The sequence below is a fragment of the Aythya ferina genome, assembly GCF_964211825.1.
Source record: "Aythya ferina genome assembly, chromosome: 16".
Classification (NCBI taxonomy): domain Eukaryota; kingdom Metazoa; phylum Chordata; class Aves; order Anseriformes; family Anatidae; genus Aythya; species Aythya ferina.
The window spans coordinates 12,493,461-12,509,861 of NC_140315.1; the positions used below are offsets into that span (position 1 = coordinate 12,493,461).

General features: G+C 40.6%; 1 protein-coding gene across 5 annotated transcripts in view; it reads right to left on the reverse strand.

Moving 5' to 3' along the window:
* The window catches only part of PTPRT (protein tyrosine phosphatase receptor type T), a 573,321-nt gene that overhangs the window by 321,850 nt on the left and 235,070 nt on the right, over positions 1-16,401 (reverse strand). For all 5 annotated transcript variants that reach the window (XM_084537660.1, XM_084537664.1, XM_084537663.1 and 2 more), the window contains one exon: positions 11,345-11,470. In XM_084537660.1, coding sequence (XP_084393786.1) covers positions 11,345-11,470 — 126 coding nt within the window. The remainder of the gene's footprint in view (positions 1-11,344; positions 11,471-16,401) is intronic.

Here is a 16,401-nt window from a genome sequence, read left to right on the forward strand (position 1 = left end):
TGTAGAATTATGATCATGCTATGAAAACAAGCAAATTAGCTTTTGAAATCCTGTTCCTCGCTTAAAGGGTACAAGCCCGAGGGACACCTTCTGTACCAATTCGTCCAAGCTGCAACAAAGCGTGCATGTCCTGATTTCCTGGCAAGCCAAAGGAAAGTTTTACAGATGTGTACCACTGGATTTAAGGCTGTGAGTGACCAGAAAGCTGAGGGATGAGGTCAAAGAAAGGGACAAAGGAAGAATAGAGATAGACACAGTCTTAAGATGCGCAGAAGCGGTACGGTTTCCAGTACGAGCAGCAAGACTACAGAGTTTTGAGAGGTGCTTTGTTTGCTACCATATAAAAATACTCCTTAGTCCGAGAAGAAAAGTTAGTTGCTGGAAGTGGTGGCAAAGGGGATAGAGAATAAACAGTTTTAATTCAGATCTCACATTGATGCTAGATGTCATATTAAATAAAGCATAACAGTGAATGAAGTTCAAAAAGGGCCATGCAAATCAGATCCTATATTTAAACTCAATTTTCTAGAGCTGAATCACTGCACTCCAAGCTGTGAGGTCAGCTGGCACAGATGCAGTTAAACAAGCCTATAAAAATGTGTCCCCATTAAATTACCATGCTGCAGCAATTAGACACACTCCAGAAGATCATCCTATGCAATCTGTTCTAGATGAACAGCTAATGAGAACTAAGCTAAAACAGTATCTGGTTATGGTTCCTCCTTTGAATATTCCCGTAACTGTACTACTAAACAACTTAAATCTATAAAAATGAAAGGGGGAAAAACATTTGTTTGAGATGGACAGATGGAGTAGTAAAACTGGCCCTGAGCACACGCAGCGATGCCTGTGGTGCACCTTCACTCCATCACCCTGAACTGCATCAAATTGAGCAAGTTAATTTAGGTGGGGTTTTCCCCCCCCCCTTCTCTTTTAATCTCAGTTTGGCTAGGGGTGAGGGAGAAGGTGATTTTGGCTTTATGGCCAAGATTCTTCACTACCATAACTGCAACTTCTACACACTGAAGACAGAGGGATAGAGTGAACGGGAAATGCTGAAGTATTTATCTTTTCAAGGGGTATTTGAATGACAAATAACTGAGCATCCGCTTACAGGGCACACTGACTTGTGAGAAAGCATTACTAAGTTATCCTACGAAAACCTTAATCATACTACTTAAAGAGTTACTATCTTGGGTGTTAAATCATATGTGGTATAAAATTAAAAAAAAAAAAAAAAAAAAAAAGGAAGCACTGCATAAACTCTCAGCACACAAAACAGTTGTTCTAAAGCATCTTTGTATTAATCAGATCTGCTATTTCACGACTGGGAAGAGGGCAGGCCATTTACTGCCCCGCAGCATGTGTTCCCACAGCATGCTCCCACCCACAGCCCCCGTGGTGTGCGCAGAGGCACAGCGGGAAGGTCGGGCAGCCACGGGTGAGCTTACAGCCTGGCTCAGCCAACAGCCCCACACTGCAATAGATGCTTTTTTCAAATATCAAAGGGACGTGGTGGGATCTTTAGCGTTGAGAATGGCCTCATTTTAAAAGAATTAGATGAACCAAGAAGGCTCTTAGACACCTGAGCTGTGTTGCACATTTCCTGTTCTGCTTTCCTTAGAATAAATACCCTTACCATCAACTCTGACATTTCCTTCATATTAACTCTCATGCTTGCACTGTAAGTAAATCTGAAGGGGAAGCCCACAAGAAAAAAACCTGTTGCCACATTTAGAAATCCAAACCCTGTGTAGTGACAGTAAGAGGCTTTGTTCTGTTGGTACAAGGCCTATCGCTGTGTACCACATGCGTGCACTGCAAATAAGGGCCTGACACCTCTCTATTGTGCGAGCTGCATTTTAAGACGTTATGCTAAAAGTCAACCGTTTCTCAAGGTAAATGAGGGCCCAAAAGGGCTTGTGTTACAGCCTGAAACGTCTCAATTTCCTGTGAATTCCCTGTGACTTGACTACTGCTATTTTACTGCAGCTGTTCATTCAATTCAGTGTTCACTTCATGAAACATGACAGTGAGAAAAAGAGCCGATGAGAATTCAGTGAATAGAGCTTTTCATTTGAAAAGATCCTCAAACACATACAATTGCTTTATTTTGCTTAATTTTCAACATTCATAAACATAATTGCATTTATTTTTCCAGTCACTACTGAAAACAAGCAATAATTTGTAGTATTACAACTTTCATCTCAAAGGAATACAACCACAACAGCTTCCACTCCTTCTAAAAGAGGTGAACGATTTGGAGGAGGTTGGATTGCCTAATGCAAGAGATGCATACATTATTTTTCCTCCATGAGAGTATGTCAGCAGTGTTGCCATCAGCTTGCTTTTTGTACACATATAAATGACTTCTGGAAAATACTTATTGAAAGCCAGTATTTTTCCTATGTCAAATTACATGCACTAAATAACTAACTTTGGGAATAGCAAATGCTGGTATTTCTTAAGCATAAAAAACGACCTTGTTTCCCAGGGTTTCTTAGTAGCCACAGTTCTCAGCAGAATCACTGAACTGAGGATTTAGCATCCCACCCAAACGACCTGCATCCTTTTAACTAAGTATTCAAAGATCTAGACTGTGTACACTGACCATTACGAATCCCCATCCCATTTATTTTGAAGCTGGGGGAAAGACTTTTGCTTATTTCACTACACACCAAATTGGGTCTGTGGTAAAGAAAGTGTTGGCTAAATAATTCATGACTCTGAAATCTTAGATACTACAACACAGCTTGCACTCAAGGTGCTGAGAGCCTGCTATGCAGTGCGATGGTTTTAGAACAGAAGCAAAAGAAAAAAAAAGAAAAGTAAAAAGATGAGTTCATTGGGAAGAAACGAAACAAATAAGAAAAGTACTGCATTAGCAGACAACCCACCGCAGCATACAGTCCCCATAAGAGATTATAACCAGTTCCCACTGAATTTAAGGGACGTTAGGAAAATTCCACTGACTTGATGTTAATCAACTGCAAAGAGCTGAAAATTCATACTGACAGACTTGGCAAGACTCTGCTACTAAAGCACAAGGGACTGAATGACAACCTTGACTGTACTTTGTGCCTTTGGTGTACTCTGCCCAGCCTCTGCTTTAAATGCCTCTTCAAGGCTTTCAGCAGCTGCTTTCTCAGCTCACATCTGAGGTGTAATTTTGCCTGCTGTTTGCTCAGCATTTCCTTTTGTAAATCCTTACCTTTCAGTGTTTGCCATCTCATTCACAACCTCTTTTTTTCAACTCTGCTCTATCTTAACTTCGGCCCTCTGCCCCATGCAGACTGTTTGGGTCAGTCTTCTCTCAGACTTCATTCCTGTTAGATTTTTCACCTCTGGCTTACTAACCAACCTTCCCAGATAAAGAAGAAACACTTAATGGAGAGGAGGTCCACAGTTTGGAAATAACACAAGATACCATGGACTTAAAATTCACACTTGAAAGGTTGTAACAAATACTTTAGCTCTGACTAGACCTTCAGTATTCCCTAATATCACCATTCTACCTCTACCTTCTCCCAAAAAACATGCGTTCCTACCTTATGCGCTGCTTTTCCTCTGTTCTTTAATGTCTACTACTTCCACGTTTATCAATTTCACTATCCCCATTTCATCAGGAAGGCCTTTCCCCATCCCTCTTTCTAGCTCTGCACCTTGTTTATTTGCTGTTCTTCCTTCCGCACGATTCTTTTCTTGCTCTGAATTTTCTAGTAGGAGTGAAGGTGTGTTAAATTATCCATCTTCCCCTTACCATACAAAGAATTTCCACAGAAATAAGTATTTAAAACAGATCACATAGCTTTTGTACGCTAGCCTTATTTCAATGCAACTAAATTTATTTCAATTGAATTTAAACTAGATAAAAGTTTTCATCTGCTTTGAAGAAATTTTACATGAAAAGAAACCTCCTTCTACCCCCAACTCTCACACCTTTTAATGTTTTAAATTAGATTTTCTTTTTCCCCATTACCATAGCAATACAATGCCATAACCTGGCTCTCAAACAAAAAAATAGTTTTAATACTACCTGGCATCTGGACAGCATGCCCTAATAGAGCTCAAACTAATCAGACACAGACTGCATTCTCCCTAATCTAAGATGCTGAAAGGCATCAGCTCCTGTTAGAGCCAACAGGTTCTGAGAAGGAACGTGTTTCAGTGCTGAAACCACGGAGGAAAAACACGTACGACAATGGCTTTCCTGTCCTTCCTCTGAGCCTGATGCTGAAAGATGTCACGGCGGTGCTTTACGGGTGTCACGGTCTCACTAATGGTGCTAATGGAAAGGTCCTGACATCCACAAACAGACCTGTTGCTGAGGGCTTCCACAAAAAAAGGATCAGAAATAGACTGACAACAGTTCAAATGGACCATTTAACACATCGAGGTGCAGGAAACCAGACAGCAATTCCCTCAGGGTCATTGAAAGACCTTCCTAGAAGTCATTCCTTCAGATTTCTTGGATAACATTTCTTTATATCGTGCATATCCAGAGAAGGCAACGCTCCCTCGGTTAGGAAGAGTTCAGTACCGAAGCACCATCTACATGGAAATACGCTGCTGCTGACCTCTCTCAGTGGCGCATAAGGAGGAATTCTGGTTCACATCTACAATGACTGACAAAGTATTAAAAATGAAGATGTAATTTCCCTTCAGAGAAAGCCTCTAGAGCGGTTAACTGTTCTTAATGAAATCAACTCCTCTCGCATCTTACAGCACGGAATAGCTAACTTCTGCTCAGTTTTTCGGTGTGGGATTCTTAATTTACACATCTGTAATTTCACACGTACTTAGGTCACCAGCCCACCACTATTAATAGTTCAAACAAAGCCAGCAGGCCTACCCGTGGAAGGCAATTTCTACTTGGTGTTAGAACACAGGAACACGAGACAGAAAGCAACCATTTGGTAAGAATCACCCACAGAGCTAATTGCTTTGAGTTAACAACTGTCTGGATGCAGTTGCATGAAACAGAAGCAATTGTTCATGACCTTCATTGCTGTTTTTCCTTCTTTGAAGAGCAACTTTTATATTAACGTGGGTGTGACTTACAGATAGCCCAGACCTGATGTGAGATCATCAAAAAACACGGGTGACAATACATTCCTCTGATCCTAATGCCATTACAGCAGCCATTCCAGAATCAGCTACATTAATGACTTTAGGGGGTCATACCAGATTGCATAATAAAGAACAATTTAAGAACCAGAGTGAAATAGGTTCCCTGTAGTTGCATCCTAAGGTTACGTCCCTCCCAAAGCTATATTCATAAATAGTCCCCAAATCATACTTTTTTCCCCAAGAGTCTAAACATTATTATGTTCTCCCACCCAAAACACAACAGGAAAAATAAGGAAATCAACTTCTAACCTCAGGTTAGCCTAAAATAGTGATGAAATTCTGGAAATGGGAAAGATTGTTTACAATCACAAATCTAAAAGTCAACCCCAAAACACAGACATGAAGACAGACAATAAAGAGCAAAATGACAATGCACCACAGAAGGTTTCCACAAATCACTTTCTGCTCAAATCTTAAAAGCTGAGAAATTACTTTGAGTTCATTACCTAGTCCCCAGACTAATCTATTTACTTGTATGAAAGTCAAAGAGTGGGACAAACACATTTGACTCATTCTTAGTAATTTCCCCTGCAAAAAATATTTTTTGGAGAAACAATATACACAGACAGCTGAGCCAAATTTCCTTCTCCCCTCTCAGACAAAATTGGATCATGATTCATCATACACACAGTTGGATTTTAATTTATTCTTTTAACAATTTTGTTTATTTTCTTGTAAGCAAGTATTAATACATTGAGACACGGGAAAATGTTAATTTTATAGCGTTGCCTTTCAAATTTACAAATGCTGAGTCTAACTCCTGTTGGCATTCCTTCTAGCCTGAAGAAAATGACGACAAACATCTGACCTGTGCAGAGGTTTTCAGTTCTTTGGAGAAAGTTAACACTTAAGTACCCATCAATGCTCTTCTGAATGAAATTAAAGGATCCCGTCTCCCCCTTCAATGTGCGCATAGATGTGGAGTTTATTACCTTCCTCAAGGAAAGCTGGTTTGTAATTACTCATTCACCAAACTCCACGGTGCCACTCACCAAAAGGAGGAAGGTGACACATTCGGCCTATTAGGCTAACGTGAAACTTCACTCAGTTCAGAGGAGCCCAAGTAGAATTGAGCCATCTGGTATTCATCCATACATCATGCCTGTGATGTTCGCCTGCTAAATGGTTATTTCACGAAACATCGCTAATGATGATAACCCTTCTGTTCTTTCAGCAAGATGCTCAGAGAGCCCTCCAGTTACTGGAACAAAGTACACACCCAATTACATGAGGGAAGAGTCCCCATGCGTTATCTCTGGTGCAAGAGAAGAAGAAATCCTGCTACAAGTTCTCAGCAAGGTGGTGCAACGCTTTCAAGGGAAGTGATGAGTTGCACACACTGAACATCTCTCAGGCTGTGTTCATCTCATTGGGCTAAGCAACATGGGCTCACATCAGAAAGCACTCCAAACCTGGCTGTGCCTTTACCTCACCAGATATTACCTCAAAATGTCCACCACTGAGAGGACTCCGCAAGGACTTCTCCAAGACCATGTGAGGAACACTTCAGGAGAACTGCTGACTGCCTCTCTGAAGGGCGAGCCTGACCTCAGTGCTCGAGCTGCCATCAGGGCTTCCGAAACACTAACGGTGGAGTCAGCAGCCACTTGGTGCTCACCTGTCCTGGCTTCTGAAGCACCACGCAGCAGCTGAACTGTTTGGGCTCAAATATTATCAGCAGAAGTGTAAATACACTACTTGCTCACTTCCAAACCATGGTGCAACACAACTTGTCTGCCATTTAAAAAGCTTTACATAAATGCACACAACTCATAAAACCATGTATTAGCGGCATTTTTCCGCAACTATTTTTCACCCTACAAACCACAAGGTAGAGATATCAGCAAGTTCAGCTCTTAGATAACAATGCACCTATTTTTAGCATTAAAATACCTTTGATTGATAATGGGTCTTGTTTCTTTGGGGAAAATTTGTGGAATTGCTGTGGAATAAGTGAGCAAAGATAAGCAAACCTGCACTCGCTGAGTAATGTACAAGTGCTATAACACTAATTCTGATTGTTTTAATTTCTTCTAAACATTTCACTCATCTCCAAACTCAATAACTAAATTAGTTTCCTAGAGAAACAAGATGTGTAATTAACTAATTTAGCAAGAAACAGCAGTGATACCGCACATGCATATAGACACATCTATGTGTATACACATATACACAAAGTACAGAACTTGCACTGTGAGGGTGCCACTTTACACACACACAGGGCAGAAGATGGGGCCAGACCTTCCACTTCTGTGTGCCAATTGCTTATCTGCTAACTTGGAACAAGAAAGCTTCACACAAGCAACCAGGAGATTAGCAGTAAATCTAACAGTGAGGAATGCTGCTCCAGAAAGGCACATTGCACGCCGGCTTTGTATTCAGAGTACGATCGTATTTAACACAATTAAAGTAATTACTCCAGTCTAGTCAGCCCTGGTTAGGTCTCCATTGGAGTTAATTAGTAAATGCTGGTAAAATGCTTCAAACATGCAAATGTTAAATACTTTCATAATATTAATATTGTTCTCACAACTGCTGCAGTGGCAGGCCGGTTCAGGGTTTCCTGGAATGCTGCAACATTACAACATAAAAAGTAAAGCAAATATTTTTCCCAGGCTGGTTTTAAGACAACACAAGCACTTGTTCTACTAACCAAGTGTCTGACTCTAAAATACAGAAAAGCTCAGGCCCTGTTTACTTTACTACCAAGGAAATATCTTCTGCAATCCAACAGGCTACAAGACCGTGCTCATCTCACATCATCTAACACCAGCACATAAAGACCGAACATTTGCAGAAAAAAGGAAATGAAAACTGCATAAAGGCAACGCGAGGAGCAGGAGGTAACTACTTGCTGTAGCTTGAACTTCTGGGACAGAAACGCAGCCTTACATCCTGCCAGCGCTGTCACACGGAGTATCGAGACCCAGCTTGGTAATACAGCTTTAGGCAAATACCCAAAAAACATAAGAAAGCGATGACTGAATAGGGTAGAGGGAAGGGAGGGAAGGAAACAAGACACTGAATTAAGAAAGGTTAAAAGGGCTGGGTCGTGTTTAGACCTAGGATACAAAGACTTAACTGCATACAGCTATGTAAGAGATAATAAGAGAGCAACAACTGATTATCCTCCCAAGTCATAGATGGAGCAAAGAATAATGAGATTAAGCCATAAAAGGGAAAAATGGAAGATGAATACTAAGAACCTTTACAACTCAAAGAGTGGAACGAGTAGCCCAGAGGCTGCAGAATACTCATCACTGAGGGTATTCAAGCTTAAGTAAACACCCATCTGTTAAAAAATATTTTGTTATAATCACTTCTGTTATTATGCAAGGAGGTGGAATAAGAGTCCCTAAGTCTGGGGATTGGATACCTACAATTCATTTCTTTCAAGTTTTTGAAACATTTATTCAGAAACAACAAACATCTGGTTCTTAATCCCCCAATTAACACTGTTTCCAGCCCTGAGGAATTAATCATAGAATTCACGGAAAACAGTTTATTTGCTAGCAATGGTGTAAAACAAATTGCCTACAAACTTTTACATTACTAATAGGGCAGTTTAATTGCCTTTTTTTTTTTTTTTGGCATTTTAATTCTAAAAAATAAAGCCTAGGAAAGATGTCCCTTGGCAGAGACCTTTGCAGCAGTGTGTCAGCAGAGAATTACACAGTAGTACAGATTCAGGCTCTCACTCATGATACTGACCTCCTTTGAAGAGCACTCAGATCTAACGATGAAAAGTACTGTAAAAAAGTCCTAGATATTATCATTAGTATTCAGGAGGCTGGAATTCTGTGGCTTGGTTGAATTCAAAGAGACCTGCTGGTGCTTATGAAAGCCAACATTTTAGGGAAGAAAATAGCTCTGACAGCAATATTAATGTGGGCTGACCAGGGCAGGGGCAGGCCCCACCTTTCTGCCACCATCTCCCAGCAGGTTGCGCTGCAGCCTTGCTTAGCATCATTGAACCAATTTCATACCTGCTCACTCACTTTTCACCATTTCCACAATATAGCATTTTGATCTATTTCCCTCCACAAAAATTGGATAGTGGCTAAAACATTCTCCTGATAAAGCAAATTTGCATCACCGCCTGCATTGCTAGAACCCTACGCTCTCCCGTCACTGCTGTCCACGCTGGAGGAGCTTTCCTGCCTACGGCTGGACACCAGAAGATGCTTATGCCAAACGCTGTTACCACCTCTTACATCCTGTAGTTGACTGGATTTACACCCTGCTGCTTTCAGCTGCTGTGGAGAAATTAAATGAAATGGAAAGTCAATCACCAAATGTTCTAGTGCTCTGGTTTTAAAGCTGTCCCTGCTTGTAGGAGCGGAACGTGCGCTGTTCATCAGTTTATTCGGCTGGCTTTGCCACTAGATGAATTTTAAGTAAACATCCTTTATTCTCATGAAACAGATTTTCAATGAGTAACCAATACAAACGACAGGCATTAAGATTCCATCCAGCAACACAGCCTCTCAATAACAGCTCTAGCATCCCTGCTAGCTTGAGGCCATCTAATTGACCACTCTAATTTACTTCAAGGTTAGCATGATTTGGACAGCTCTTGAAAACATGTTTTTGTTACTGGAGCTTTCTATACACGTTTGCTGTGGTCAATCTTATTTTTCTACCTACTGATTTCCCCTTTTGTTCTGTGTAAATAGTCCTGAGACACCAATTAGTAATGTGAAGCACTGAGCCATTTCCCCCCATATTTCTGAAGGTCTCTTTAGATGGTATTTCGTTAGCAGCACATTCCAGGTTTTTAGCTGCTTTACCTCTTCCATTTTTCTACACGATAAAGCTTTGTGCATTTTTCTTCCGTTTTAATATATAAAGGTGTTAGAGCAGCTGCAAATTATCAGTGCTATTGGATGTCATGGACAGAAGTATTAAGGGAGAGCTCCACATGTCTCCGTTTACTTAGTTTTAGGAGGAATAATTCTGAAAAGCTCGTTAAAAATCACACTGCACTGCTTTGGTGTTTGTTTGCCATTCCAAATTGTTATTTATCTATCAGTTTCTGCACAGTTCCAGCATACTTCAGACGATAATACACTTTCACAGGAAGCCAGGAAGATAGGTTTACCTTAATATTTAGAGTTGGCAAAGTATTGAACTTGTACCACTACCAGCCCTCCTATTTATTCCTTGCCTAACAAACGGCATCAAAGCTGTGGGTGTTCCTATTCCTTCAGATCATTCTGAGATCCATAAATTCAAAGATCTGTCATGTCTCTCTAGTTAGGTCTACCACGGATAGGGAGTGGAACACTAGAGAGTTGAAGCCAAGGAACTGTAGAGATAAAATAGCCCTCATTAAAAAGGCAACACATCCAGAATGATGAAATACATTCCTACAGACAAGACCAGAAAATTAACTTCACAATTAGCTTTTGGAATGCCAGAGCCAAAACAAGCAGCCCTAGGTGTTACACAATTTGAAAGATTCTGTTCTGAACAGTTTCCAATTTAAGCTGTAATTAAAAACAGAAGAAAACCAACAGCTAGCTTGTTATCTTGGGTGTTTGTTTTCTGCTGACAGCTTCAACATACCAGGATGAACACGGGCCTGTCTATCCATGGCTACAGCAGGGTGCTATTGTTGTATCAGCTCTATGTGGTACCCTTAACAGGCACCTAGCAATTTGAAGTTCCTTAGCCCAATAATTTACAGGCATAAGAATACCTCTAGAACAACACAAAATGTTGATTCTGTCAACTAGCGCACACTTGTCACAGTGCAATGAATTAACTGGAACAAATACATCCTTAATACTGAAATCACACTAGCTGGTCAGTTCTGTTTGCCATTGTGTCAACGGCTTTGCAGGGGTTTTGAGTACTATCCTAATTTAAGAAAATTAGAAACTGTTAGAAGTAAGAATTGTAATAAATGCAAATTGATTTTTAGAAAAATTTAGTGTGCTTTGTCAGAAGGTTTTCTTCAATGTGAACAAAGCATTCCAGAGAACTTACTCCCATACACATCCACAACATAACGTTAATTTCCAATAAGAAATAAAACCATTAGAATCTACCATTACATTACCCTGAGCTCTTCAGAGAATACTGAAAAGCATCATATGGAGGAAGACTATGTTATTATTGGATGCTCTCAGTGTATAGCAACCCATACAGGGATAACAGCCAATTCTCACAAATAGCAATGCCTCCGCTGTTGCTGAGGCTTTTTACTTACCTGTTGGGACAGCAGGATCCATTGTTGGCTTTTCCCAGGTATTGATCTGCTCCCAGGTAAATCCATTGGTTCCCAAGGCCACACTATAACCACAATTACTATAGTGCTCATCAAATGAACATCCACCTAAAAACAAGAAAAATGGATACATCATTACATTAATTATTCTCATTACAATAAGTTCATTTACGTTAGTATTTGTACCTAGACTTACACGAGGAAAACAGGAAAAATTTTCCTGCATATAAGATTTCAGACAGCAGAACAGGTATCCAAAATATAATTTCCAATTTTCAACACTTTGTATCCTTTAAAAGCCCCTCTTCCCTCTCTAGACCTGTTGCCTTTATTTCAACCTATTAACATTTTCAAGGACAGCCGCACATGAGGAGCATGTGCAAATCTTTGCATTTGGGTTCCAGTAATTGGTACTTCACAGAAGTTTCCATGTCAGATATTCAAAACGAGAGGAAGAAAGAACCCGCGGCAAAGACAAGCAGAGTAACACTGTTCCCACAGGGAATCCTCACTTCATTTCACTTTTAAGCCTTGAATTACACAAGGCTGGGTTACACCTACAGAAAAGGCACTCTTCCTTTCAACTAACTCATGCTAAGTAACATGAAGCTCTATGTGACATGCAACTGCTCCTCCAGGGCTCTCAGGTCAGCATTTTGAGTGCAAACCTTTAATTTTTCTACAACAGGAGAATAACAAGAAGTGGATGGGAATGAGCATTCACACCTTCCAGACTGCTAACTGATCTTTCCTCTGCAATTCCTGAAATACTTGGAAGAAGTGGTTAACTGTCACCCAAGAGCTGTCTGAATACTTCAAGATCAAGAAAAACACACTAACAGTGGAATAAAATTTTGTATTCCTACACAGACTTCAAAACTTGTTTCTCAGGCAGGCAAATCAAACTAGTTTAATCCTGAGTAGGGTACTCCTACTCTGCTGAACCTCCTTTCCATCAGGTACATTCTTCACATCCACCCAACTCAGTTTGCCAAACATATTGCAGTACCAGAGCCATTAGATCAGGCAGACTGAGTCCTTAGGTTTTGACCTTAATCACGCCAACAGTGTCTTTCTCCTGCTTTGGCTTTCTGTTTTAGAGAAGCAAGGAGAAATTTCTCTGCGGTTACTAATAGCACAAAGTCAACTGGACACATCTAACACCTCTGGAGCTGCAAGGACTGAGCAACGCTCAGGGCTACACTAACTTGCTTTGCCAGCCAAACTGCTGATTGCTCTTGACACTAATCAGAGTTACATACACAGAGATGTTCCTGACTCTTTCCTCCTTCCCACAGGCTGCACTGCCTACACACACACAAACTGTAAGTACATAAGAGATCTGTTGTTTCCGTTCAATAACAGTTATCCAACAGAGGGGACATTTAGACACAATTTTGGTTTGACCTATATTTTCCCCTCTCTAGCTCTCAAGAAAGCCCAAACCTGTCTCAGTTCCTATGGAATTCCTCATAAAAGAAAAACCCAGATCACTCCAAATCATTAGTATTTACTAAATCCCTACTAAAGGACTTAATGTGTACTCCGACTGCAACTGGATTTCTAAGTTTTGTAGAAACTTCACACAAATTATTTCTATTTAAGTATATACTCACAGAAGTTGATGGATAGAGTATCCGATGCCCCAAAATACCGTGTTGCTAAAGGTAAGTTTAAGAATGTAACTTCTCTTAAAAGAGAAACTTGAATATATTGTGTGATTTTAATATAAGAAGGTCTGATGACAGATTTTATGACCCCTGCAACCTTGCCTGTTTCATCAGTCCTTGCATTTTATTTTTTTTACAGATTAATTTTTGCTTTAAATTTACCATACTTGTGAAGCTTTCCCAGCTGTCAAAGTGAGGATTACACTTCAACTGTTTCCCCAGTTTTAATTTAGCTGAAAAAGTTCAAGTTTAATGTTAAATATGCTTATTAAAATGTCTAAGGGAAAACAGATGTTCTGGATCACCTGTGAGGAATGTGCGACTACTGAAAATCACCTTTTTCACAGTGAGCAGGTACAAAAGATGATATCAAATACTCTGCTCTCAGTCTCCACGTCAGGCATTCTAGTTTTGATAGATTCACTTTAATAACAGGACTTCAGACATACTCCATTTACACACAACCTCTGTTCAGTATAGTACAATGTACAATAAATGGCACTGTCTCTTAGCTATTACTTTGAAGGGTCTGTAAACAAATACTGTGATCATGCCCAACAATTGTACAAGGACTCATGTTCACAGAAAATTGCACAGGTGATGCTATAAAGTCCCAGAAGCAAAATAAGACAACAACAAAATATGGGGTAGGAGTCTTTAAGAGATTTTGCAGAGATTTTGGTACAATCAGCTGAACAGGTTGTTTTATACATACAGAGGTAAGGTAAAATTGGAGGAGGAAGCGAAAAGGGATACAGTGAGAGCTTCTGGAAGTTAATTGGGAGTTGCCACTGATAAGAAATGACGCTTTAGGAAGTTTGAAAGTATCTTGTCTGAAACTCACGGCTAACCTTGTAGTAAGACTGGATAAGAATGAAAAGAATAAACCATGGAGAGCCTTAAAAGTAACAGCAAGACAAGCTACGTTTTTAAAGAAAGAAAAGTTAGCAGAGGAACTGCCAAATGCAAAGTGACAAGGCAATAAGCCAGAAGGATTAATTTACTAGAAGCAACAGAATTGGAATTTGGAGAGGTGAATTTGCAGGAAATGAGAACAGGGAGAAAAAGTTGAAGTCAATTTTATAGGCTTGGAAAAGCAGACTGGTTGCACAGCAAACACGGGAAGGCTGAAATCTTAGAGCTCAGCAAGAGGAAAGGGTCTGTCCACCTTTTGCTAGGTGTGTCAAAAGAGAGGAGAATGAAAAGAGGGACCGAGCTGGGACCCAAAGCCAGGTTAACTCATGAGCAAAAAGAGTCAGCAAATTCTCTGTTAGTACTGCTGAATACAGCATACATTGTGTTATTAAACAGGAATAGCTTCAGAAAGTGCAGGGAAAGAATCACAACATCTGAAATGCTGCATAACATCAGGTTAATAATAGCATGGGTTTTGATCGCATCTGCAAAGCAAACATACTGCAAACGGTCCTAGCCTCATCTTCACAGAAGACAGACATGGCATTACAGCTACAGACAACTGAATCACAGTCAGAAAAGCAGCCTTAAAATCCCACCCCAACCTTACCTCAGAAATTCACGATTCACCTCAGAAGACCCCTCCAACACCACCTTCCCAGTCGCCCTCAGCACTTGGCACCCTGCAGTGAGCTCACTCGCCTCACAGAGCCCACCCTGCAGGCCCCGCTGCCAGCACCCATACCCAGGCACCCAGTGCAGCTCTTTAAAATACAAAGCTCCACTTTAAAAAGTAAACCCAGCCTCCAAGTCATGCAGGACTGTTCCCCCACGCTTCCCTGAAGCGAGGTTAGGCAGGCTGGGGGACCTGCAGGCTGCCCCCGGCCGCAGCCTTGCCTGGGCTGGCCCTGCCCCATGTTCTGGGCCCTGTGTGGGGAAGGTAGTCTGGGAGGAGAAGGGAGAGATCGAGGAAAAGCCTCTTGCTTACACTGTGGAATATTGTTGACCTGGTAGTTGAAAAGTACCCTTATGTTCAAGTGTGTGTTCAGGACAATGAGCTCCCAAGCAAGGCAGTGAGGAAACACAGGGTAAAGGTGCATTTGATGTCTGACTGCGCTTGCACAGGCACTCCTCGTGCTAACCTGATGAGATCGAGCGATCCACTCTACTACACAAGCATCCAGCTGCAAGATCCTTGGAAATTCAATTACTCCCCGCTAATGAATTTCAGTTTAAACTAGAAATTTAATTATAGTCTTTAAATGTCCTCTTAAGTATGGACTGTGACTCCAAAATGGCACAGCAGGCTAAAACTAGCAGATGTATTATTTTCACTGACTGCAGCATAAGCTTGGTATTTAGCATGTCCTAAGATATCACCTACATGGATACTAAAGAGCTACAGGAACATAAGGGGGAGGGAGGGAGGGTAAGGTCCATCTTAATACAAAACTATGCATCACAAATATAAGCACTTGGCAGCAGAACAGGGCTATTCATTAACAGAAAAAATAATCCACAAATTGAGAGAAAAAGATGCCATGCAGTGAATTTAGATACCAAGTTTGCATGTCACAGTTCTAGCCTCAGCATCACACAGCAGCTTGTAGGAAACGTAAAACATTTCCACACAAACGAAAAGGGGGTTCTACGTCTTCATTAACTGCTAATGGGGTTGGGGATTTCAGGAAGCGAACTGGAATCTTTCCACTGATCAGCTAAAAATTATCAGTGAAAAATGCAGTTGCTAGGTAGGGCAAAAGAAAAGGAAATTGAAATGAGACTGATACTGTTAGATAATGCATGTGGTATTGACCTCCTCTTTTCATAAAATGAAACCTAAACAAGAATGAAGTCCTTCCCTTCCTGAAAAGGGTCATATTGAAGCAAGTAACAGCTCACACAGGAAGGATAAAATATCCCTTGTTCTATACTGCAGGCCTGTAACAATGCCACTGCTCATCTGAGTGATGCTAATTAATCTTGAGCAGACCTATCATCAGTTACTGAATCTTGCCCCTGGATTAAATGTAAACCAGCCTTGCATAAATTGAATGCCTCCTTTGAATATATAATTGAATTTGCAGAAGTGTGTGCCAGGGGGGTGTTTAAATAAGTGCACAAATATGATAAAAAGGACTTCACGCCATTATATCTAATTCAGTAAGCAAAAATAATGGCAGGGCATGTTCCAATTAGTGTTTGATTTATTTATTTTAACAAATCCAATTAGTAGAATGTTTTATAAAGTCATCCAATGTCAAACTCTCACGGACTCACCAGATAAAAAACAATACTTCTAAAAAGGGATAAAGAAAGATACTGATGGGAGAAACCTCCTTGGCTATCCTGTGTTTCTAGATACGCACAGGAAACAACAGCATCAGGCAGTTTGATCAAGCGTTTATAGCATTGTCATGATGGGAAGGAAAGCAGAGAGCAAGAATCTCAGTG